Source organism: Cuculus canorus, chromosome 3 (assembly GCF_017976375.1).
Source record: "Cuculus canorus isolate bCucCan1 chromosome 3, bCucCan1.pri, whole genome shotgun sequence".
Taxonomy (NCBI): Eukaryota; Metazoa; Chordata; class Aves; order Cuculiformes; family Cuculidae; genus Cuculus; species Cuculus canorus.
This window is the reverse complement of record NC_071403.1, coordinates 85,630,373-85,654,795: the sequence shown is the minus strand read 5'-3', so window position 1 is coordinate 85,654,795 and position 24,423 is coordinate 85,630,373. Positions and strand designations below refer to the sequence as shown.

At 41.2% G+C, this 24,423-nt stretch overlaps 1 protein-coding gene across 4 annotated transcripts in view; it reads left to right on the top strand.

Annotated features, from left to right (window-relative positions):
- The window catches only part of MEIS1 (Meis homeobox 1), a 109,070-nt gene that overhangs the window by 49,256 nt on the left and 35,391 nt on the right, over nucleotides 1–24,423 (top strand). For all 4 annotated transcript variants that reach the window (XM_054062355.1, XM_054062354.1, XM_054062357.1 and 1 more), the window contains exon 8: nucleotides 7,100–7,245. In XM_054062355.1, the coding sequence (XP_053918330.1) occupies nucleotides 7,100–7,245 (146 nt within the window). The remainder of the gene's footprint in view (nucleotides 1–7,099; nucleotides 7,246–24,423) is intronic.

The following is a 24,423-nucleotide window of genomic DNA, read 5'->3' as shown; positions in this document are numbered from 1 at the left end:
ATATTTCATTTGGTGCATGCACGGCTCCAGAAATATCGCACAACTTACCCATAATAGCAGAGTTTTCTGAATCCCATTAAGAAGTGCTATGTTGTGCAGAAGAAGTTTCCTTCACTTCTACTGTGAAAAGCTGCTGAACAAATGAAAATTAGTAAAATCTGTGCAGTTTCCCCTCACTATTGATCAATGCTGTTTTTACCCTTTGCATAGACAGCCAATTTGCTTATTGTTTTGCCTGAAGGAGGATTGACTTATAGATAAAAAACTTTGAAAATTTGTCAAGTGCCAGAGTGTAATTTATAGATGTCTATATTACTCCATCTAGGGATATTTGTGTAGGGTATTTTTATCTTGTAAATATGGATACTGTCTGTGACTGACAGACTCCTACTGATTATGCCATGGTCTGAATGAAACGTGCACCACATCTCCTTAAGAGATGCGTGCAAACCCACACACATGGTATTTGTTCCTTGCTAATCCTCATTTTAAACCTTTTTGTTTCTCATTAGCTTTTTATTAAGTATATTTGAGAAGGCTTTTTCCTTAAGGAATAATAAAAAAAAATATCGGTCCCTCGTAAACACCACATTTCAAATTCACAAGCAGACCTACATCATCTTTGTAAATAGTTTTGGGGGCTGTTCTGTAGGCTGTTCAATGTGCTGAGATGATTGCCATTGACCTGAGGAACTCCTGGAGTGGATGCTTTCATCACATTTTCATCCAATCATGGATCCAAACTAATAGAAAATGTTTTTCCCGATAAGGAAATTACAGAGTTAGTTTAAGCTTTCTGAAGTAACTTTTTGCTAGTAGTCCTTTTCTCAGCTCATATGCCTAGCTTGGGCATTGGCAGGCTAAGAGCAATCACAGTGGGTTTATGTTACACATGCAATATATACTTGCATGTGTGGGTGTAAATTTTAAAATAATGTATTTTGGGGCCTTAACTCATGGGCCTTTTCGTGTCAAAACTTTGAGTTCTCTTCAACAAATAGGTAAAACTTGGATTACCAGCACAGCATGCATCTCCAGACTGTGCTAGTGCCTTCCAGCTCACTTCTGGCATACCTGAGTACTCAACCCTTTTTCTGCTCAGCTTGTCTTCTTCCTCACCTTACTCTAAGGAAGAATGTTAATTTCTGAGTAGTGAACTTGTCCTCATATGGTTGTGGACACGAATAATAGCCACCCTGACTCACGTCAGAGTCATTTGGGTGTGACTTTTGCTCATCACATTCCTTTGCCAAGTTGGAGCTGGTTGTGCCAGAAACAAATAAAGAAAAAAAAAAAAAAAACAAACAAACCCCAAACCTCCATATTCTTCTTTGATTGCCCAAGTCTATTCAATGCTGGTGGTCTGAAATGATGATCCTTGTTTTAAGTCCTGTGAACAATTGTGGTGGATTAGCTCTCTCTTGGTCAAGTTTTACAGAAAAACTTCTTGTATCCTTGGACCTACTTTTTGAGAGTTCACGATTTTGTACTTCAGCACAAAATTACATTTCATCTGGAGGTCTGTTTTTGCTGTGCAAAAAGTCAGCATTTTTAATTGTGTGGGAACCAGCAAGATGGAGATGTGTTTCTGTAAGGAATAACAGAAGTAAAGGTGTAGAAATTATACTGTGATAGGTGCTCAAAATTAGCACAGAGCACTGAGGAAAGGTTAAGGAAAGTAAGTTTGCCACTTAAAATCTCTCTGGTACTTTATGTTGCTCAAAAGTTACTAATGAATGCTGCTTTCCAGTTACCTTGGAAGGTTACTAAAGAGGTTTGGGTTTTTGGAGGGGCTGAAGGGGAAAGGAACCAACACACCTGTGGATGGACAGTGAACAGTTAAATATTTAGCTTAGGTAACATAGATTTCTCATACTAGTAAAAGCAGGAATTTGAGGAACTCATGTCTAAATGCTTTAAAAAAAAGTAGGATAGAATTAAAAAAAAAATCACACTACTCAAAAGCCCACAAACTTTGGGGCACCGTGTTAGGTGTTCATAGCAGCAAAATCATTTCAGGTCTAGTACAGAAGTCAATAGTTTTTGTCCAAATACAATGGATGTTTCAATTACTTTTCATTTAATAAGATAGGTGCAAACTGTAAAGTTCCTCTGGGAGTGAGAAGCTGCTTTTTAAGGGAGAAATTTGGAAACACAAAAGTAAGTTCAACCTGGGGAGTATTGATTCTTTTGGAGGACAATAATTTAGTCCCCTGTTAATGAAACCATCCAGTCCAGTGCGCATCTAAAATTTTCTTTAGGTATTTCCCAGGGCTTTTAGGTGCATTTCTTTCACGTTTTCTTCCATGAGCTCCTCGAAGTGGTGAATTTAGGTGCTTACCTAGAAGTGGACTGTAAAAGCAGAAAGGTAGTGTTCATTGCATGGTTTGGTGGACCTCAGTGAAGCTGGTGCCTTCCTCTCACCTCCTCCTAGCAAAATGAACAGTGGACCCCAAAACCTCTCTCAGACCTCACGACAGAGGTGTGGGAAGCAATTTTATTTTAGCAATCGCAAGTTTTGCTTTGATATAAAAATATTTATGCTCCAAATACAGATTTGATCCTAGTACAGGGCTTTGTGCAGTGAGAAATAACCTGTTGCATCTGGTGAAGATACTTGTAATAAAACTCATTTGGTTACTTTCCTACTGAGATTTGTAGTTGCTTAAAATCAGTTGAGGATGTTAGTCCAAAGAGACACATGCAAAGGCATGGATTTTCTAGTTGAGCAAAGGTCTGAGGTTTTTAGGGCACCTAAGATCCAGCTTCAGAAGCAGCCTGAACTTGAGGTTGGGACTATTTAGGTAGTCTCTGGGCAACTTCTGTGTTAGAGGTCTGAGGATGGATTTAGGAGCTCAGTGGCTGAAAGTTGCCTAGCTGTGCCTTCCCAACATTGCAAGGTGATGACATTTCATTTCAGTTCAGTGTGGAAGCGAGGGAAGGAGGCTTTGAATTGCCACCTAATTCTTGCAAACGTCACCGTTGCTGAAGGCAAGCGCATGTGCCAAGTTGCTCTCCAGAAGCACCTATTTTGCCAACAATGGTTTGTGATAGATCACCCAGGACAAAAAGAGCATTACCCACCCAAGGAGCGGCTGTAAACCCAGTTGCCCTTTGCTGCTTCTGCCTCCGGTTTTTGGGGGAATGGGAGGGGAAGGGAAGTAGTATTAGGCAATGGCAGCCAGGAGGGGGATACAGGGAGAGGAGCCCCCGCTGGCACCACGGCCTGACCCATTCAGTGGGGCTGAATACGATAAATGCCGCTTTATCCTTTCTTGAAAGGAACAAGATAGCACAGCCTAAATGCCTGGGTGTGCTTAAATAGGCAACTCTGGGACACTGGAGTTGAGGGCGTTTGAAATTGGATCTCCCCAACAGCCGGGGAGCTGCCACAGGTCACCTGCCTTGCTCCATGGGGACCAGCCCAGGTCTGGCAAGAAATCGTCCATGGACGAATTGTAGTACAAATTCCTTTCTTTGTTGGTTGGCCTCTTTCACTAGACCATGGCCTATAAAAATTTGTGTAAAAACAATTCTTAAATATTATTTGAAAGGGCAAACGGCCACGCTGAAAGGTTTGACAGTTTGACATATAGCGCCTGGTTTTGCTCACTGGGGAACGGGCGTGCGGAGCCTGGGCTCTCCTCCTGCTCCTTACAGGCTCTGGTTTTTTTTTTTTAAATAGCATCTAGTTGCTGTGCAGAGTCGCTGTGCTCCCAGCAATTTGACAGGCAACGAGTTTGCTTCAATGATTTTAAATCCTTTTAGACTAATTTGCGAGTGAGCAGAAAAACAGCTAGCACCTTTGGATCCAGCGCTCAAAACCAGAGAATCAGGTATTGCCAATTAAAGTGCCATTCCCAACCATCATATCAAGATGGATTACTTGCAATTCCTCTGATAATGTCACGCCGTGCCTAAAGAGGAAGTGAGCTGGAGTTTTTCCACAGACAAAGAATCCATGTGGACTAAAATCATTGGCAATCGAGGTGGAGGGAGCATGATGCAGATCATGCATACGGCTGTGCATATGTGCAACGTAAACGTGAGCGGTGCGCCTGCTCTGCCCCTCAAATAGCCACAGGCCATTTTGAAGAGCCTCTGGCCCCTCAGTCACTGGCCTGCTAGTTAATTGCCACATGGACTTCATGACACATGGGCAGATAATATGACATTTTCGGTTTCTGTCACTAGCAAACGCCACGGCGTTGCTTGCACTAGTTGCTAAGAAGCTGTCAGAAACCATTAGCAGCTGGCTAAAGTTGCCCTATGGCATTTCCTCATGGCATCAGCAAAACAAGCATAAATCACCCAGTGGAGCCTCCTGCTATACTAATGAGCCTGTAAGCTTGTTTATGGACTAGCATCATTTCTATGATTATTTCCACCTTTTCAGTTCGCCTTCATTTGGCGGCAGGAGAAGTCAACTTCAGGAACGGACTTGCCGCTGACATTTTACAAATGTGGTTTGTAGCTGCTACCGTGTGGCTGGTCAGTGGTGATTCAAGTTTGTTTAGTGATCTTTAAAAAGAGGGGGAAAAGGAGGTGGCTGAATCTCTGGAGACCTCACAGAGGTGAGTGTATCAAGTTGCAAAGTAGATGGAAATACTAAAATCCACAATTGACCATTTAGACTTCTCTCTGTGGTTTCAGTCTTTACGGGATCAATTTTCCATTTTAAAAAAGTGGAAGAGGTTAAACAATTTATAAAAGTCTACAGAAGCATTTGCTCTTAGGATAGCCGGGTGCTTTCTTATCCTCTCCCTGCCTTTCACTTTCTCTGACTTGTGTTGGACAGGGCCAGGGTTTATTGTTTTAGGCTTTTCTGAACATGCACCAGTATTTACACTGGATTGAAAGCATTTGCTTCCAATGAAAATCTTGTCTTAGATTACAGCCCAGCAGTGTAATTTCCCTCCCAGATGGGAGTAAAGTAGCAGTATTTGCCTAAAAACAGTAGGAAGAACAAACTGTGCATTAAGCCAAGGCTGTTTTTGGCTTGAGCTAATGATGTAACAGAAACCTTTTATTTGGGATAGGTCACCGCCAGGGATTGAAGGAGGTGATCTGGCTCGTGCTTGAAAGGTTTCTCCATTGTATCTACATAAGTCTTCACTTAAAAAATCCTGTTCCTAATGCTTCTGCTTTCATACAGCAGAAATAAACAGGAAAGGTTCTGGGGAGTGTTATAGGTGGAATGCAGAAAGCTTTTCCTCCCCTAATGGAGGATATAATTCAGGTGCCCTGGAGGCATGCTTTCAGGAATTTTCTTGCCTGAGGTAATGGGAAGCTAAGGCTGCTTGAAGGCCTTGATTATCTATTGATGCACAAAGCTGGAAAAAAAGTCATCTCCCTTGGATTATAGTAGATATTTCCATAAATTATCAATGAGTCCTCCTCCCGTCAGGCATGAGGCGATGCCTGCTAAATTAATCTGAAGGGGGTTTGAAATGAGGAGAGAATGTATTTAAAAAAAAGAGAAGGGGGGAGAGGGTGGGTGGACGATTGCAGGGAGGTGGTGAAAGGCAGTGTCATTAGGTTAGAAGCTTTTCATTTTTAATCAATGAATGTGTAATACTTTTCTTTTTCTTGTTTGCCTCTCGCAGACAGAAAGTGGATTAGCCCATGGAATTTTAAATGCTGTTGAGTTGTTTCCTTTGCTCATGTTTCTTTTATGAATTATTATTTTATATGGTGAATTGCTTCTCTGTATAAAAGCCCTTTTTTACATATTGGGCTTTCAAAGAATTTGTCGGATATCTGATTTCTTCATAAAAATCTTGTTTGTTTCTGTAACTACCCAAGGTTACCATTTCATTAAAGACACAAGCCAAGTCATAAGGATAATTATAAATTTGCCACGGTCAGTAAGATACTAAAAATATAACACTAATGATAACTTTTTTGTGTGTTTGTGTGCTGAAAGCTCTTTAACAAATCATAATTTTGACAGTCTATATCCTTTTTTTTAAAAAAAAAAAAAATTTTGTTCCTAACAGAGATAGTTTTGATTCAATCCAATTCAGATTACTTTCTTGATCATTCTTGCCCAGGGAATGTAAAAAACACGTCTAATAACATCACAATTCCATGTTGCTACAAATACAGTGTCCTTGGAAGCAAGGATGCAGAGAATGCAAAGACTGATTTGCTACATGGACATGTTTATAAACTGCTTTCAGGGTTTGAAACAAAAATTGCATGCAAACTGGCTGGGCATTGCAACTTTTGTTTTCCTTTGACAACTAGACTCTCAGTTGGCTGCTACATGGTTATGTCCTCCCTTAGATATGTTGCTAATGTAACGAGAACTGTCTGAGACCTTCTCTACATTAAGGAAATTCATTCTGGATGAGTTGTTGTTCAACGGGTGAAGACACCTCTAATAGATCCAGCATACCAGCACAAATCAGGGTGTTAATTCTTGTGATGTATGCCAAATTGGTACTTACTTATCCCAGTATGAATTTCTTTAGTCTGGGGCTGGGAAGAGAGGAGGCCAGTTAACTGCCCACATCCCATCAAAAAGTCAGGGGAAGGTGGATGTCTATAAAAGACTTAACATAAGCAATGCCCCAATCTTCTGGTTATTTCTGAATTTGTGGAGAGAGTATGATGTTGCAAGAGAGCTGCATTCACCCCACTTTTTGCATCCCAGAGCAGTACTGTCATGGGGATGAGACCCTATCAATACTTTCCTAATTGCCATCTCAACCAAAGTAGCTAATTGGTATGAATTTTTGGGAAGTGACCTAGTATGAAGGAAAGCCATTGTTTCTACCTTTGCAAGCTGGATGCTTGCAAAGTTGTTGGGTTTTTTTTTGTTGTTTTTTTTTTAAGCTCTTTTTTGGGGGGTGGGGGGCTACAGTGGCAGAAATGGCCACACTGTCCTTCAGGATAAACCAGAATGGGGCCAACAGTCCTTAGACCATCCCTCTCCCCATGTCTCTTCCCCATCATCCCCCCACCCCCTGGTGAATTATGGTGTTAAAGAATTTATACCTCATTTAAATATTCATGCAGTTTATACCCAAAGCCAGGCTTCGGCTGAAGTATATAAAGGTAGCATAAGTCAAAATTTGATTCACTATATTTACAGGTGACGGCTTGGACAACAGTGTAGCTTCCCCCAGCACAGGTGATGATGATGATCCAGATAAGGACAAAAAGCGACATAAAAAGCGTGGCATCTTTCCCAAAGTAGCCACAAATATCATGAGGGCATGGCTGTTCCAGCATCTAACAGTAAGTGAAATCTAGATCACATATGCAAAATGAAACATGGAAAATGTCATAGTTGTAGTAGTCATAGAAAACAAAAAATACATATGATGTTGCTGACAGGCAGCTCAGGGAACTTTTCCAAGCAGAGTTATTATTGTTGCCTCATTTACTAGATGTCAGGGGAAGAGCATGGAGCGTATGTTTTTATGGTTTTGGGGATTTTTTGTGTGTGTGTTGGTTTTAGATTTTTATTTTATTTTTTTTTTTTGGTTTGAGTTGCAGTTGTTAACAGCATGTCACCACAAAGTGTGACTAAGCTTATACTAATAACCTCAGAGACCTGTCCTGTCCCGCTGCTGGCACAGCTGCAGCTCCCCTTAGCTGATGTGGGAATTGCTGCTTTGGAGGAGAGAGCAACATTCAGTCCCTGGTTCTATGCTCCAGAGAACTGTGGAAAATGATTGGGGAAATTAAAAACAAAGCAAAAAGCTGACAAAGACCTTATTCATATGTTTCTCAGAGATCATTAGAAGCTTCATGATGGAAGGTCTGAATACAACTGGTTTAACAGCAAAGTATAATTTTTTTGAGATATTCTCATTCCCAAAGTGTAAGATACCCCTGTATTTAATGTTATAAAGGGGGGGGGGGGGGGAAAGCATAGCTATTTCTATTGCCATAGCTATCTGTATTTTTGAAATCAAAGCTCTGGACAGGTGTGTGGGGTTAAGCTGAGTGCAGAAGCTTCTTTCATATTGTTACCACACCTTCTCATGTTAGCATTTAGAAAAGTGTTTCTAATGCCATTCTCATTCTTCATAAAATTGTGGTGGTCTGTCCCACTCTGGGAATGTGGGCCCTGAGCCGACTGACTTTGTCTGAGCTTTTCTGTGCCAGGAGGATAAGGGCCAGGTGAGAGGTGCTGGGGATCTGCAGATGGTAGTGAAGAACAGCTCTTGCCTCTGATCCCAGCAGCTGACTCCCTCTCCTGCCTGTAGTTAGGGTCAGGGTGAAACCAGAAGCTGGCCAGCTTGCCTAGCCCCAGTGGGAACCCTGCCAAGGCCATATTTGTAAACTGGAGGAAGCACTCATGCACATCACCCCTCCATCCCTCGCTGAGCCAAGAAACCAGATATCTGCCATGACTCTTGTCAGCATGAGGATCAGACAGAGAATCCTGCCCCACGCGGTCTGGGGTTGCTATGAATGAACCTTCCTGCTGGAGCACTCCTCCTAGGCTGGAGAGGGCCCTGGATATCTCTGAATTAATCTCTCACTCTGGCGCTCTGTCAGCTGTGCCCCAGCTTTGCCAGCTACTTAGCCCTGACCCCGGTGCATTCAGCACATGGCTCCAAAAGGCTGAGGTCCCTTTTCGTCTTGGTGGCTCCCCAGTTCTAGGTCCTTACCCAAGAAGAGCTGACAGCCTAGTGTGTCTCTGCAGGTAGTTGTGAGCTTAAGGACATCTGCTTCCAAAATAGTCCATGGATGCTGTGCTGGTCGTGATGCTCACACTAGCCTGACACAACTGGTTCAGCTTCTGCCCTGGAAGCTCAAGCTCTGCCGTCAGGACAAGGCACACCAGGGGAGACTGAGCAACTGCATGTCTGTCTCTGTAATTCGCAGATGAGAAATTACAAATTAAGTAGTATATGTTACTATTACTAACAGTAGTAGTTTTTTTTTCCTGGAGGTGGCCTGTTGCTGCGTTTGTGCTACTAAATTAAACATCACCCAGGCATGGGCACAGGAGTGTGACAGTCTATCCTGGTAAACTGCTTAAGCAGTCTCCAGCTCGCTCTTAGCCTGGGCCAGCTACCTCCCTGAACCCTATTCCAGGCAGCATGGCAGAAGACAGCAGGGGTGACTCCCAAAAGACCTCGTGGCAGGAGCCAATTTGGGTTGAGCATTGAGCTACATGGGCTTGATCTGACTGCACAGCTGGCTTTAGGCACAGTCTCAGGACCCGAGAATAGACCCTGTTACTGTTCTCTCCAGACTAGGTTTAGGGTGCAAGAGGCTTTTCACTCATCTGCTGTGCAGTGATGGTGTGCAAAAGAGTGCCTGTGGAGCTTGCTACAGTGCTGATATCTGCCCCTGTGAGAGATCCAGACATCTGCTTGTAAGGTGGCATCTTTTTCTGGAAGGCCCAAACACAGGAAGAATTCCCCCAGGGCTTGTGCTATGAAGTTACTGCATTTTCTATCTTGCAGCACTAAGCTAAAGCTTGCTTTAAAAAATCTGCTGTGCAGATCCAGCCCAACCAGGTGAAACATGCAGATTTACAGCAGGGGAGCTTTGTCTTCTTCTGGCAGCATCATGGTAGCTCCCAGTTTGTCTGATCAGTTCAGTAAAGCAGAATTGGTTTACCCAGTTCAACCTTCTCCAACTAGGACCTTGAGACAGACCTTTCAATTCAGCTCTAGATGGGGTCATGGACAGTTTCCCCAAACTAAAACATGTCTGTCCAACCTTGTACGTTCTTCCAAGCACGTGTTTCAGCTGGGAGTGCTCTTGCTGGAGTGAGAAGGCACCAAAGAGCTCATGTATCCAGAAAAGCAATGAGTCTTGTGTGTGGAGGAAGATGACCTCCAGGCAAACATGTTGATAACAAGGGAAGAGTCAACACTACAGTTAACATTAGAGCAATAGAACATATTTACAATCTGCTTGAGGTGCTGTCCTCTCCGCAAAAAAGCTCAGGCCCAAATAGTGGCTGCAATTAAAGCTGAGGAGTAGCTGGGTGAGAGACTGAAGGAGTTCCGACTCCAGTTCATTTACGAGGCTGTCTGGGCATCAAGAGTGCTCTTATAACTCTACACACTGGCATGACAGTGTCCCCAGCTAGGCTTTTCACTATGGGAAGGAGATCATCCTGAGGAGCAGCTGAGGAAACTAGAAATCCCACATCATTTTTTTAATTTCTTATTAATGAATTTAGTCTTCCCTAGGATGGACATGAGGTCCTCCCTAAAGCAAAAGGTAAGGAAAGAAAGGGAGGTGGTTCTTTTCAGGCAGGAGACATGTCAGGGCAGGCAATATCTCCCTTTTGCCCTTAGTGCTTAACCTGATTTCACTTTCCTGTCCGGAAAATGGCAGGGAAGAAATGAGCAGAGGTTAAGCATGAAATCCAGCATCCCCTTGACTGCTGGTGCTTCTTAATTGGGGTGTTAGTTGGGAGCCCTCCTTTACAAAGGCAAATATTTTTTTGCCCCACAATTGTAATATTAATACACACCAGTGGCACGGAATTAAACAAAATGGACAGTAATTGCTGTGTCTGTCATACTAATGATTAATGATCGGAAAGATTTAAAATAAATGTTGGGCTAATACTTTTTTTTTAAAAGAAGTGTAGAGCCTGTTTTAATTCTTTCTATGCAGTTATTCTGTCTCCAAGAGTATAAGTCTTTCTCTGCGGGCTGACTTAATTTCCTAAGGTTTGTCCCTTAGTTCATGTTTCCTGCTTAGGAGGAAATTATTTTTCTCTTTATTGAAGAAAAAAAAAAATCAAATGCATAGCCATAGCCTCTCTGGCTGTTGAAATGTTTGGACAGTAGTTCCTATGCAGTGTCACACTGCAGCCCCCCGTTATTTTGACTGATGTGCAGAACTGAGTTGATGTGTGCCCAAAGGGTAGGCAAGAGCTGTCCTCTGCAGATGCAGGCAGTATGCTCTGAAACACTTCAGGGAATTAATTCATTTAAATTGTCCTTTTTCTTTTTTCCCCTTGGAATAATAACAATAAAAAAAAAGAGCTAAAACATCAGCAAAAGTGATGATCAGACTTAGAACTCAGGACTTCACAAGATTTATTTTTAAATATTTTCTCTTCTGACTGAATTTTGATTAAATGTGTAGGTTGGAAGAGCTGTCCTGGTTGGCCAATAGTTAGACAAAACATAGCTGTGGAGCTTGTTGAAATTTTTGACAGTAGATTATGACACCAGCCTGTAAATTTTGAGGTTTGTGAAAACTATTTTTAGTTTAGGATTTTGTTATAAATTTGAAGTGGAAGGAATGACCTGTTACTATTTGGATTAAAAAAAGGAAAAAAACCCTACTAATAGTTTGGTGAAGAGGTTGAATACACCCCTGAACTGCAAAAGTTGGGTGAAAAATGAGGGGAGCCTCACAGGCTGGCATCAAATGAACATAAAACACCTTAAATACGACGTCAGGGTCTTGAGGAGGGATTGGGGTGAACTAGTCCTGTGCTGGAGCTGGAATCCAGAATGTTGCCCTAAGGATAATTTCAGGGTGTGCTGCAGCCTGGCAACGTTTTACAGGCCCTTTTTTTTTGGTGGGGGGAGTGTGCAGGGCAGAGGTGGTGGTGGTGGTATGTTTTTGTTGTGGGTTTTTTTAGTATGTCTTGGATCACTTAATATTCAGGGATCAGATCTCACCACCATTTTTCAAGTAAGCCTCCTCATTGTAATGTATAGCCCTTAGGAGGGAGAAAACATAAGTGAAAATCTTGGAAGAAGGGGTGGGGGGAATCTTGTCTACAACTAGATCTGTGTAAATTTAATTGTGGCAACAGGATTAGTTTCTTCTTTGACCCATACTATGCTTTTGTCCCAGCAATGGTACCTATTGGTTCAAAACTAGAAGAAAGGAGTTTGGTTTGCTCATTGTGAATTCTCTGCATCCTTTAAATCCAGCTTAATTTAAAATGTTGGGTTTCAAACCTCATTTTGGGGATAATACGATGTAATTGGTTTGTTATATGATGAGTATTTGATGATCTTCACATTCATCATCTAATCAGGAAAAAAAAAGCCATAAAATTATAATCCCAAAAGATGCTTAATAACAATTTAAACTATTGAAGGCTTTATTTAAGCACATTAGGGGATTATAAAGTACTTTTTTTTTTTTTTAATGGTGCCAAGAGGTAGATTCAAGGACTTCAAACACCTTTTAAAAAACAAATTACCATGATTTGAAAAAAATGAATGGGCCAAGGATTTCTTTCATGTAAATCCCATAATTTAATCATTATTTTTAACTGCTTTTAAAGCAATTTCCTTAAGAGGTTAAATCTTACTGAAATGGGAGACTGAGCAGAAAGTAGAAGACGTAGCTAAAACATGTTGACTTTACAGTAAAAGTGAAAAGGGTTTTTTTCTGTTACGTGTATTGATTTTGAAACTTCATTGATCAACAACTGCCATTCTATTAAACAAGTGAACTTGTAATAAGCAACATTCAATCTATTTAGCAAAGCTGTTATTTGTATAAAAGAATTTATTGGAGGCAGGTATTTGAAGGAGGCCCTTTATATCTGAATCTAGCTGAGAAAACTAGTCCCTATAGCTTCAAGGTTGTTAATCTGATAGAAAAATACTATTACATCACATAATTCTATCCATTTTGTTTATGTATGAATATTTTACAGGACAGAAACTTTTTAAGGTTAAAGCAAGTAGATTTCATGTCTCCTCTCATCCCTCTGTAGTTATTTGACTTTGCCTTGGGAGGAGGATGGGGGCAATTTGGCTCCATGCGCCTACTTCCATGCTGGATGTTTGTCCAGTTTTGGAAGGAGATATAGTGAGAGGGCAGGTGGGTACAAAACTAGGCTACTAAAAACATAAAGAGGGGAAATGACTGGCTAAAACCAGTGAGATTTGGTTTTGCTCTCGTCTCTAGAGGATTTGGAAGCATTAAAAAGAAACAAGCCCCTGAAAACTCACAATGACTGTGCCAACTGATACTTGCTCTGCAAAATGCCAGAAGGCTTCTGGAGCTCATCCGTGTAACATGGGTCATATTTCCATGTATTGGACTCAGAAGGGGTGTGTGTCCATCCCCTCTTTATCCCAAATATGCAGGTCTCCTCTTTCACTTGATTTTATTGTAGGCGAAGCTGTAAAAATCTTTCTTCCACATCTGCAAGACTTCTTAGTGCCAGCTGTCCCAAATTCCTAGGAAAATATAGGCATTTTTAGCTTGCCTTCAGTCGCCTGTACAGCACCATCCCTTCGGCTGGGAAGGTGGGAACCAGGGCTCCTTCTTCTCCCAGCAGTGGGAAGACTTGCTGGATGAGTGAGCAAAAGTATTCATGACAGGTAACCCATGATGGGGTGATGTTCAGATGCTCCCTTCTACTGGTGGAGGTACTGTGATAGGTAACTTCAACAGGAGAAAATGGGAAGTGCTGTTATGGGAGAAGATAATTATTCCAAGGTTCTGTCTGAATTGAATTGAGAGCTCCAGAAAGGAGGACAAACAGGATTTAGGTAACTGTTTGATTTAACTTCTTAACCCTTCAGCCCTCCCAGAGTTTGATGGAGGACACTGACTGACAAAACCTTCAGCATTTTCTTTAATCTTCTTCAAATTTGTTGCTTTGACCTGCTGTCCAGCCTCCAAGCGTTGGTCCATTTTTTAACGGGGGTAAGCGTTGCCATTTTTGATGAAAACTACTGTTTCTTTGGAAATAACCTTGGCAATGCTGCTGTTGCTCCCTTTCACAATTTCTTGGAAAGCCTATGCATCATATTCTCACAACTTATGCTGCCCTGTAGATTGTTTAAGTTGCCAGCACTGAGCTATGCTACAAACCTTTGTTTTTAGACTAGAAAGGAAAAGTATAGGTTGCTCTAGTCAATCAGTGTAAGCAAACCAGATTCCTCATACAGGCTGTTCTCATGTTGAGAAATATGGTGTAGTTAAAACATCTTTTTTCAGATCTATGGTTCAGTCTTATTTCTGATGAAGGCTACCATCATGTTGCCTTAAACTATGTGATACAAAGTGTTCTGTCCTGAGCTTCTTGTAGGTCTCAGGAATGCCAGTTGTTCAGGGAATTATTTTTGTTGAAATCAGAAGGTAGCCAGCAGCCTGGGCTAGGTTTTAGAGAGTGTGTATTCCCTATCTTATCTTTTTCCCAACTTGCTCCAGTCTCTATCTTGGAGGCACTGTTGTACTGATGTGGAAGCCACCAACACATTATAGTATTTGAATTATTTGGAAGCTGCTGAAACACATTAGTATTTACACATCAGCAGAATTTCACATCTGAACAGAAGCGAGGGAATACTGAAAAGTTGAAACATGATAAACATTAATTCAGATGTTAAATTACACTTGCTCTGGTTGTACTAGAACTCCTTTTGTTTGCATAAATATTCTGGGAGATGAGTTTACCAGCAAGAATGTTTGCAGTAATAAGAATTTTTAAGTCAACAATAGATGCTTTGCTTTCTGCTCCACCCTCTCCTTTCTTTTTATATTTACAGCTGTAATATTTTGCCTGTACAACTTCATTTTTGAAATTAGTTTTCAGACAAGGAACAGAAATGTGTTTTGTGATGTACTGTCTTTCTGCAGTCGAAGCAGACATACAAAGTCAAGTATCATGTTTTGAAGGGGGAGAGCGGGAGGGAAAAAGTCTGACCACAGGTTTGTGAATCTGGAAGTATCCACAGAAATATTTGGCAAATAATTTGCAATGCAAAGTACACCAAAGGCAACAACAGTATCTTGGCAAGCAGTGGCTGAGCAGGAAATGAGGATGAATTCATGGGCTCAGTTGTTCATTATTAGTTGTTTGTTTAGCTTGTCCTTTAACACAGTTGCTACAAAAGAGCCTATTTTGAATCTCGGATATGCTTATGTATATAAGTGCCAGTGTTAATTTTTTATTGGCAATCTCCTAACGCTTGAAGGAGTTTCACAGTGCACCGGTGTGAGCTAGTGAGTGACTTAATCAGATCAGGTAAAGTGCCAAAATATGAGACACCAAACCAGTTGGGTGCATATCTGATGAGATGTGTTAATCTGTGGTGTAAGATAAGCTGCCTTTCAAATAGGGTCACATTTGGAAGTGGTACATGAAGTTGAGTAAGATGCATTCCCTTCCTTTGGCATAGACTATCCTACATCTGTTTACATGAACGCAACTCTTGTCTGAACGAACCGAAACAGTGATACTGTGGTGAATATAGTGTGTTTTTTGCTTCACGACAGGCATGAGAAGTGAGTTTCAGTTTTACCCATTTTAAAAGTTTTGTTTCCCTTTTAATGCATTTACCTTAAGCTAAGCAGAATCTGCACTCTTATAGCTCACATGATTTTTCTTGTTGCATATATTCAAGAAGCCCTAATTCTTAACTGTTTGTTTACTGTCTGTTCATCAGAATTACCCACAGAAAACTTTTCTTGTGAAAGGTATTTTTTTTCCGTTGATAGAAAGTTAAACTTTTCCATAGATAATGTCATCCTTTCCTCCAAAATGCTCAGCTGAAAATCCAGTTTTCACTATATGAACAAATGTATTGGTCAGACCCACCTTTGCACTTCCAGCTCCTCAACCTGTAAGCTACAGCAATGTTAAATATATTTGTAGAGAAGGGTAAGCAGGCAGAAAAGAGTCTAAGTTAATATGTAGTTATCTAATTTACCTTGCCTTTTGCATCATTGCCTGATTTAGACCCATAGTATTTAGTAGAGTACTTGTTTCACTTCAGTGGTGGGCCATCATTTTAATAAGGCAAAGTCTAGGAGTCTTACCACTGTATCTTCTGCTTTATGGACCAGAAACTTCTGCCCAGAAAATAGTTCTCAGACTTTAAGCACAGCATGAATATTCCTTTCTTGGCTGCTGGTTGACCTTATCTAATCAGGCCTGTACAGCATAAGATGTTTTGGAAATACTTAAAAAACCCAAAACCAGCTGCACAACTCCCCCAACAACAGAAAAAAACCCCAACACAACAAACGACCAACTCATTCCCAGTATGATGCTCTGTACCAGCAACACAAGCAGTGAGGTAGTCAAGTTACTGGCACCAAAGTGTAGCTTTAGTCACAACAGTAAAACCAAAGGTCTGCTCATGATATGGATATGTTTTCCAAGGAGATTCTTTGAACTCAGAGAGGGAATGCTGTGACTCTGCCTTAGGTGGCTTGCTATATTCATTATCTAAAGTAATCTTTGAAGTGAAACTCTTCTCCCTAGACCACATTTCTTCATGTCAACCAGAGCTTTTGGGTTCCCTAGTGATATCTTCAGGAAAGTAAATGCCATGAATCTGGCTAAGGAATAGATTCATTGCCAGAACTATCTTATTTGCTGTGGACTTTGTGTGCTGATGCAGGAGTTGCACTGTGCTTGTGGGGAAACGGCAAAGAGAATAAACCTTTGATTTCATTGTTGAAACCTGAGCATGTGTCCATCGGTGCAGCAGGTTGTAAACCCTGAAAGGTCATAAGCCACAGTTGGGGGCAGAATAATTTTGAAGCTAGTAATAACTTGAATTTTAGGATTCTTATGAATAAAATGCAATTTTAGTAATGTTTTCATAAACAGTGGTAATGGCAGCGTTTTAGTAAACAGCAGCATTAGATGCATCAAAATTGCACCACATTGGCTTTTAAATTACTCCACCTGTCTATATGAATAGGATTTTCAATGTAAAGGCACATAGACAGCTGCTCCTAATGTTTTTTTTTTCTCCCTGTGCAGATAATGCTGGCAAATCTACAGCCATCAAGTCCTGGTTTCTGATGTAAAACAGTACCTGACCTACTGGCTCTGGTGCTGCGAAAGGAACAGCTTTAATTACTAATGGCCGTGTTTTAGTTATGTACTTGTTGATGTAAAAATGTCATCTTAGAGCAGCATAACCTCTGGTTCACTTCCACTGGTGATGGTACAATGGCTGCAATTATTTTCAAAATAATTTGTGTTCCTCAGTGGCAGCTTGAAATTCGGCCCTGTTAGTGCTCAGATAATTAGCAGGGGTCTGGCCTTCCAGGTCCCTCTGCCCCTGAGTCCCACTGGTTCCCCTGCACCACAGTGGGCCGCACCAGGGTGAAAAAGGAATTATGCTTACAAATCCTGCTTGATTTACTTGTAGGACCATGCCTCCCTTATATTAGGTGGGTGTAATACTGAGGAATTTGTGGCCAAATTCTGCTGTTCGTTGTCCTCCATTAAAGCCCCTAGAAGCCAGAGGGGTTGTGTGGAGGCGAAGCTGGGGTGTGCTGGTGGTAGATACCTTGTCTCACTGGTTATTATCTAAAGGATGTTATGTTGGCTAATAAGGCTGATGTGCTGCCTGGTGCTGTTTCACCGAGGTTGAGTTTGGTTGGGATGATGCAGTTACCAGCCTTAAGCCAGGCTTTAAAAGGGTTAAAGGCAATAATGGTGCCATTAAAAATCCAGCTTGCCAATGAGCTATTTTGTGCAAATGGTATAAATATAAGATACACTTGTCTGGCTCATTTGCAGGCATTCTTTTTGACGTTTTTTTTTTGCACAACTGGTGTTTTTGTGTTTAATTTAACAAGAAATGAGTAGTAAATGAAAGCTGCTGCCTGAAATCCCACTGTGAGCGTGTTTTGCACTTGGCTCCCCAGTGAAAAGGCAATTTGTGAAATTATGTGATAGAGTAATTAGATGAAGCCAGGGCTTCTGATTGTTGCCATGCTTATGTGGTAAAGGTTTGTTGGGGGGGGTGGAAAGAAACACCACGGATTATTACCCTGGCAAGTTGGCTCAAAGCTTCTTCATTTATTTGTAAACAGAATATTTAGTGACCGCATAGGAAGTAGCTGTAATCACCAGCTCGTAAAGAAACCACAGCAGAGCTTTTGGATTTTTACAGAGTGCTCATGTAAAATTTAAGCTGGGAGGCAGAATCCCTGTTAATGTAATTAGGATCTAATTTACCACCCTTTGCACACAGATGTAATAATGTCTAGATATTTATTCTATCTTTAAACACATTACATATACCTCAGTGCAGCAGTTACTGAACAGAAACAGGTGTGAGCACTTTCTGGATTCATTTTTACACTGTAAACACACAGCGATTTAAGAGGAAATATTTACCAAAAAAATGAGGGGAAAGAATGTCTGCAAATGAGGCAGTAATGGACAGTTGCCCTTTATGTACTGATGGATTTCTCAATGGTTAAGTAAATTAAAGCAAATGCTAGAAAAATCAATAGGCTTGCAGAGTCTTGGTTGTGCCTCATAGACTTCAGGACAGAATGACAGATGTGGTGCATATGACCCATTTAAGTATTAATGCTTGGGAAATTGCCTCTGCGTGCAAGGTTATAGGCCTAGAAATATAGTTATATTAAATTACAGACAATAATATTTTTAAGTATATATGAAATTTATATGTTTCAGTTTAGTTATTCTTTGGCGTTACATTTGTCCTGGAAGATTAGTTGCATAGTTGTTTTTCTGGAACTGTAAATCAGGTTTAGAGATGTTCAAGCAGTGCATTGTCTTTCCAGGGCTGCCACGGACCGTCAAGTGTGTTGCATGCTATGGGGATATGGTGAATGTGCTAAATAAGAGCCATGTAGCCAATGTGTTCATTAGCAAATATAGCATATAAGCAAGTCTAAATTTAATATCATTAAAAAGCAACTTTCTAAATAGTGAGAGGTTTTGTGTGATACATAGGATGGCTGTTAAATCAGGTCATTCTGTATGACTAAACACAAAGTAAAAATGAAGTGCATAGACAAGACGAGCTAAGTAAGGTAACCAGCTAAGTAAGATCTTTCTCACCATCTTCTACACGTGCCATGATTGGAAGGGGGTACTTTGCATGGGAGGGATGAATAAAAACTGACCCCGCACAGAAATTCTCCCAAAATAGAGATGTTATGATTAATCCAACCAGGCAGATGAGCTCTACACGAGATAGTGTTTGCCACCTCTGATTTCTGTCATTTCTCACTGTACTTTCACAAAGACAGGGGAGAATTAGACCAATTTAATTGTCTCTTGGTGGCACCTCTGCCAAGAGGACCGTGAAAATAGCTGGGACCCCTGATTTTGGTGTTGGTGTGAAGGCAAAGCTTTGTGTTTGCTGTCAGTGACAGCCCAGCATACTTTGCCAGTTATCCTGACTTTACTTCAAAAACCTGTTTCTAAGAAGCGAGTGGAGGATGCATTCTACATACAACTCCTGTGTTTTATATTAAAGGGAGCCTAAAACATTCACAATAACATTCCTGTTCCTTGCTGAAGAGACCTTACATAGAAAGAGTTGTTGTATTCCTTTCAAATGTTGTCTCATGTTTTACTGCAATTTGCATGACAGATTTTTTCCTTTTGTTTTTGTTTGTTTATATCTTGTTTATCTCCGATACTTGAAGTGTGAGTAGAACTGTCTCCTTTCTGGTTCCTTAATTCCTTGTTTTTCCCTCTCCCTAAAGCATGAAGACTCACTGGGGAATAAAACAAAGCATTCTTATGGGGTGTAAGGGCTGCACACCACTACTGGGAGTGCCAGTGAAACGATGACATTGCAGAAGGGCAGATTATTACTTTTGGGCCTGCTACGGACGCATTTGTGTATTGTGACTGGATGAGAGCGACTGGTGGTGAAGCCTGTCAGGCCGAGGCTGAGTGATGACAGACCCTTGTCATTTGCCTGCATCAAGCTTCATTGCTATGGTGACAATATGCAGCGATGAAAGTTGCCGCTGAGAGTTGGACAGCATCCTCCATGGTTGCCTTAGCCGGCAGCATCTTTGCGGCAGCGTGTTTGAGCTGCTGATGGCCCTTGGTGTCAGAGCAGCACCAAATCTCTAATGACAGAAGCTCCTTGCAGGTTTTTGGGTATGCAGGGAAATTGCTTCTGGCACTGTCACCAGCCTTGGCAACTTCTTGCATCAGTGACAAAAATTGTCTTTACCCGTTTTAGTCATTTTTATGTGCCCCGTGGTGGATTTCCTTGATTTATTTTGTGTGACATGCAAGCTAGGATATATTCTGTTTTTACAGCCTGGTACTTACCTGTGTGGTAGTACAGGATGGCTGTGGTCCTCCTCCCACCACATGTAAAGCAAACATATTAATCAGAGTTTAGGTGATGACCGCTTTCATTAAATATACGCACAAGGGGCCCCAGTGAAAGGGCTCTTTTGTTCCCAGCCAAACCAGAAGGGATCAAAGGTCAGTGGGAACCCAGAAGCCATCAGTCAGGGCAGGTTTTGCTGGATCCCGTGGTTGCCGACTCCATAGTCACCCCTGGCAACCCGGGCGACCTCTCACTTGCCTTCCCCACTGCCTGGTGCAGAAGCTGAGCATCCACTCTCTCAGTCACTGTGAAAAGATGCTGACATAAAGTTGGCATTTAAAATACAATGTGAGCATCGCCATGTACCTCTTTGTTATGAAGTCATTTGAGAGTGAGATTAGAAAAAAGATGTGTTAGCTTTGTAGCAATCATTTTGCAGCATTCATCTAAAGATGCATTTTAGGGCTACAAATTCATTTTTGGCTTGGCAGCAAACGGCAGCTTGGAAAGCAGCAGCAATGTTCTGCTGAAACACGCTTCTGCACTTCTGAATGTAAAAGTTCAATTTAAAAAAAACTTCTGATATGACATTTATTTCCTTTGAGCAGATTGATTTATTCCCCCCCTCCCCCAGTCCTGTGATGTTAAAGTACATTTGCAGTAATCAGTTTATCCTTATTAGAAGCCACGGTAAGACGCATAGTTGCTGAGTCAATTCATTCTATTTTCTTCCCCTGTTGAGCCTTAATGTGTCCCAGTCCCCACCCCTTACAGGGAAAACATCATCAATTATAGGTCTGACAGGAGCCTAGGACTCTGTGTAAGTTGCTCCTTGGCCTTGCACCAAAAAAAAATGGTGCTCAGCAACTTTCACCACTTCCCCCCTACCTAAAATGATTGAGTAAATGGTGGAGTGAATTATCAGAGGGGAAAAAAAATAGGGGGAAAAAGAGTTTGAAAACATTGGAGGCAACTGTGGGCTCATGCAGCAGGAGAAACAGAGCCATTGGCTGATGTGCAAGATTCCCATCACAGTTTAATATTGCTGCTGAATCGGGAGGAAGGCTCAGTTATTCTTCAGTCTGACTTCTTATGGTACTGCTTCTCATGGCCTGATCTGCAAGAATTTTTCTATTTTGGCACCTACACTGGAAAAGCCGCTTCAGCATTGCTGCTGCGGAGGTGTGCTGGGCTCCTGACCCTCTGTCAGTTCTTTGGGGTGAAATACATCTACAGTGCTACTCAGTTTGCTCCAGTATGATCCTGCAGTACACATATTTGTTCCAAACTACCTGAATCCCATGTGGTATGAAATATTTCAAAGCAGATTCTTAATTCTTCAATGTGATATGGCAAAACCCTTTTTTGCCCAAACCTCCAGAAGTTCAAAAGAATGGAATAAAATGTACTTTGTTACAGTCAACTCTCCTCCCAACAAAACAAAGCAAAAAAAGCCCAGCCAGCCGAATGAATCGAAACATCAAAACCTCAAACTTTAAGATTATTTTAATTTTCAAAGTTATCTTGAAAAAAAGAATAAAGACTCTGCATCCCTTTACCCCAAAATATAATACAGTGAAGATAAGGCAGGAGAAATTCCCATAGCCATACACCTGGCTTGTTTTTATGCCCAGCACTGCGGTTAGATGGTTGTCTAAATAAACAGAGATTAGGTGGAGGGCTTTATCTCAAAGCTGGCACTGGTTATCACACTGCTTCCTCCTGCTCCCTCCCTCTGATTATGAGTTGTATAAGAAGACTTAGCAAGCATAACTTACAGCTGATAACCTTTGAATGTTAGTTCAAGGAAGCTGTACCATAGTAACAACAAAAAAAAATAGTAAACTCCATCACAGCCCTTTTGCATGAGTGGTAATTTGACTGTAACAATTTAAAAGAAGAAATACTTGGTAAACTTTTTGTTCCAAGAGCCCTATTTGAATTTGTCCTGATCGATATTTTTAATATCTGAATGGTGGTAAAAGATGCTAGGAATGAACTCGTGTTTGTTCTTCAAGACATCTCTCTACTTATTTTTAACTTGCTTTAACAAAGGGAACCTGTAATGTTTCATTTGGACAAATTGTTCCAGTCCTGCATTTGAGGGTTGAATTGGTGTAGACACAGCCCTAGAAGAAGCCACTGTTGACATTTGCATTTAATCATAAATTATATATATATATCTATAGATATACACACACACGTACACACCTGCATGCGAGACATAAAAAAGAGGCTGCCATGTAACAGACAGCTTATGGCCCTCTGTAAAAGAAAACAAGCAAGCTCCTTGTGCTTCTGTATGGGAGTGAATTCAAAATACAATTTTTCCAAGCATGTCTCCGTAGTACTGATGGGTGACATGCAACTTGAGAAGAGCAGAAGAAGGGTCTTTGGGGTCCTTGTAACATGCCTTCTGAAAGAAAAGCCCCTGCAATCAGGGAGAGGAAGCAGGAGGAAGGCATCCATGCGCTACCGCAAGGCAATGTCATCACAATGTTGAGAAGCCAACTCACAGCGAGTGGGTAAGCGCGGGCATCTCTGCCCTTGTCGTTTGGATTACTGCAGTACCACGCGCCCAGTTACACAATGCGTAAAGGCGAGGGTTATTTCTAGGACAGATAATTGAACATTAATAGTCGTTGACATCGTTGTAGGAATGATATGTCAAGCTGACAGGGCCTATGTGCTTATATCTGCTGATCGGCTGCAGACGAAGGGGATGTTTGGCAGATCAGACCTGGGGCCCTGCTGCCACTGAGCCAGGGATGATACAGCCGTTAATCATGAGTTGCCATCTTGGGCTGCCTTCTCAAAACCAGTGGTCGGGGTGGAGGGTGCAGTATGCAAAACTACATTGACCCTCCCATGCGCACCTCTGCATGCATAAGTATGTATGTATGTGTATAAAACCTATTAAAGAAGAGCATCCTTAGTCCTGTGTATGCGTGAGTGCTGCTGCTGTCTGGAATAACTGTTTTCCATCTAATGTAAAAATAAAGAAAATGGAGTAGATGAGAAGTTCCTCAGAAGGACTAAGAGCATGATCAAGTTTGATGAGGTGTTTCTGATGATCTCTGTTTTAGGAATGAACTACCTAAAACGGTAGCAGAATTAGCATAATTTTTTTTAGTATCTTTTTTATGTCTTTCTTCTGGATGCCAACAGATCCTTCAAGGCAGCCTGCTATAGATAAAGTAGCAACGCTGTGATTGCACTTGTCCCCTCCCAGACAAATTCCACAAATCTTGCCTTTCAATATCATTTTATAACAAGTCTTCAGAGAGCTAATGATTTCGTCACAGTACTTTTACAGCCAGACTTTGCTGCGCAAGTAACTGTTCAGAGGAACAAGAAGCAGACAGAAAACAATTACAGGGGCCTCTGACACCAGAGTCAGTTCTATTTTCTTAAAATAGGGCTAAATATCATGTTTGTAATGTCTCGCATATAGTTTGGCTCTGCATAAAATGCTACAAAATAGGGCCCTCGAGAACATCTATTATCACATTTTGGTTAACATCACAGATTTTAAAAATCCCAGTTGCACCAAAGCCATGAAATAAAGCTTTCATCTGTAAGGATCTAGTTTCTCTTTGTTATTAAAATAAATGAAGCCATTAAACAAAATATATGCATGTAATAGTTGAGTTCATAATTTTGTATCATCAAAATTATAAATTTAACCTTTTTTTTTTTTTCTAATTGGAGCAGTCATCTTAGAGAGGTTCATGTACAGAACAAGATCAAATATGCCTGGTCTCTCTTTCCCACTTTATGACTTGTTAATGGTGACTTTTTTGGTCTTTAACTACTTTCAGTTTGATCTTTCTAAAATAAATATGGAGTTTTGTTCAGAAAGGAGGAGGAAGCAGAAAGGAGGATTTTGATCTCAATAGTGAGCAAATTAATTGATTATATATTATCCTTGTGAATTATTAATGGCCATCACATCATAAATGTACTGAAAGTGACATGCCATCTCAACGCTTTTGCTTCCAAATATGTTGATTGTCTCTTTTATAGTAGTATCTGTGGAGGGATCCACATGTGCGTGATGCTTGATGTCCTCAGACCTTGAAGGAGACCAGGCAGAAGAGGATGGAGGGCAGTCTCAGGCTGGAGGTGGGGTGGGCACTGGTTACTTGTAGCTGACTCTTTTTGGATTTTTGAAGAGCCCCTTCCAAAAACCACTGTCCTGGCCTCGTCCACCTGTCATCCTGTAGAAGACACTCACTGAGAGTTTCGTCTTTCTTACAAAGATGAGGGCTTCAGCCGAGTTCTCTGCAGCTCATTTTGATATCTAAAGTTATTCAGGCATAGACAGGTTGGCCATTTCAGGGCCTGTCCCCCCAGCACTGGCCAATGCTGAGCCCTGAATATTGGACATGCCTTACTCTATGAATATTCCTACTGAAAT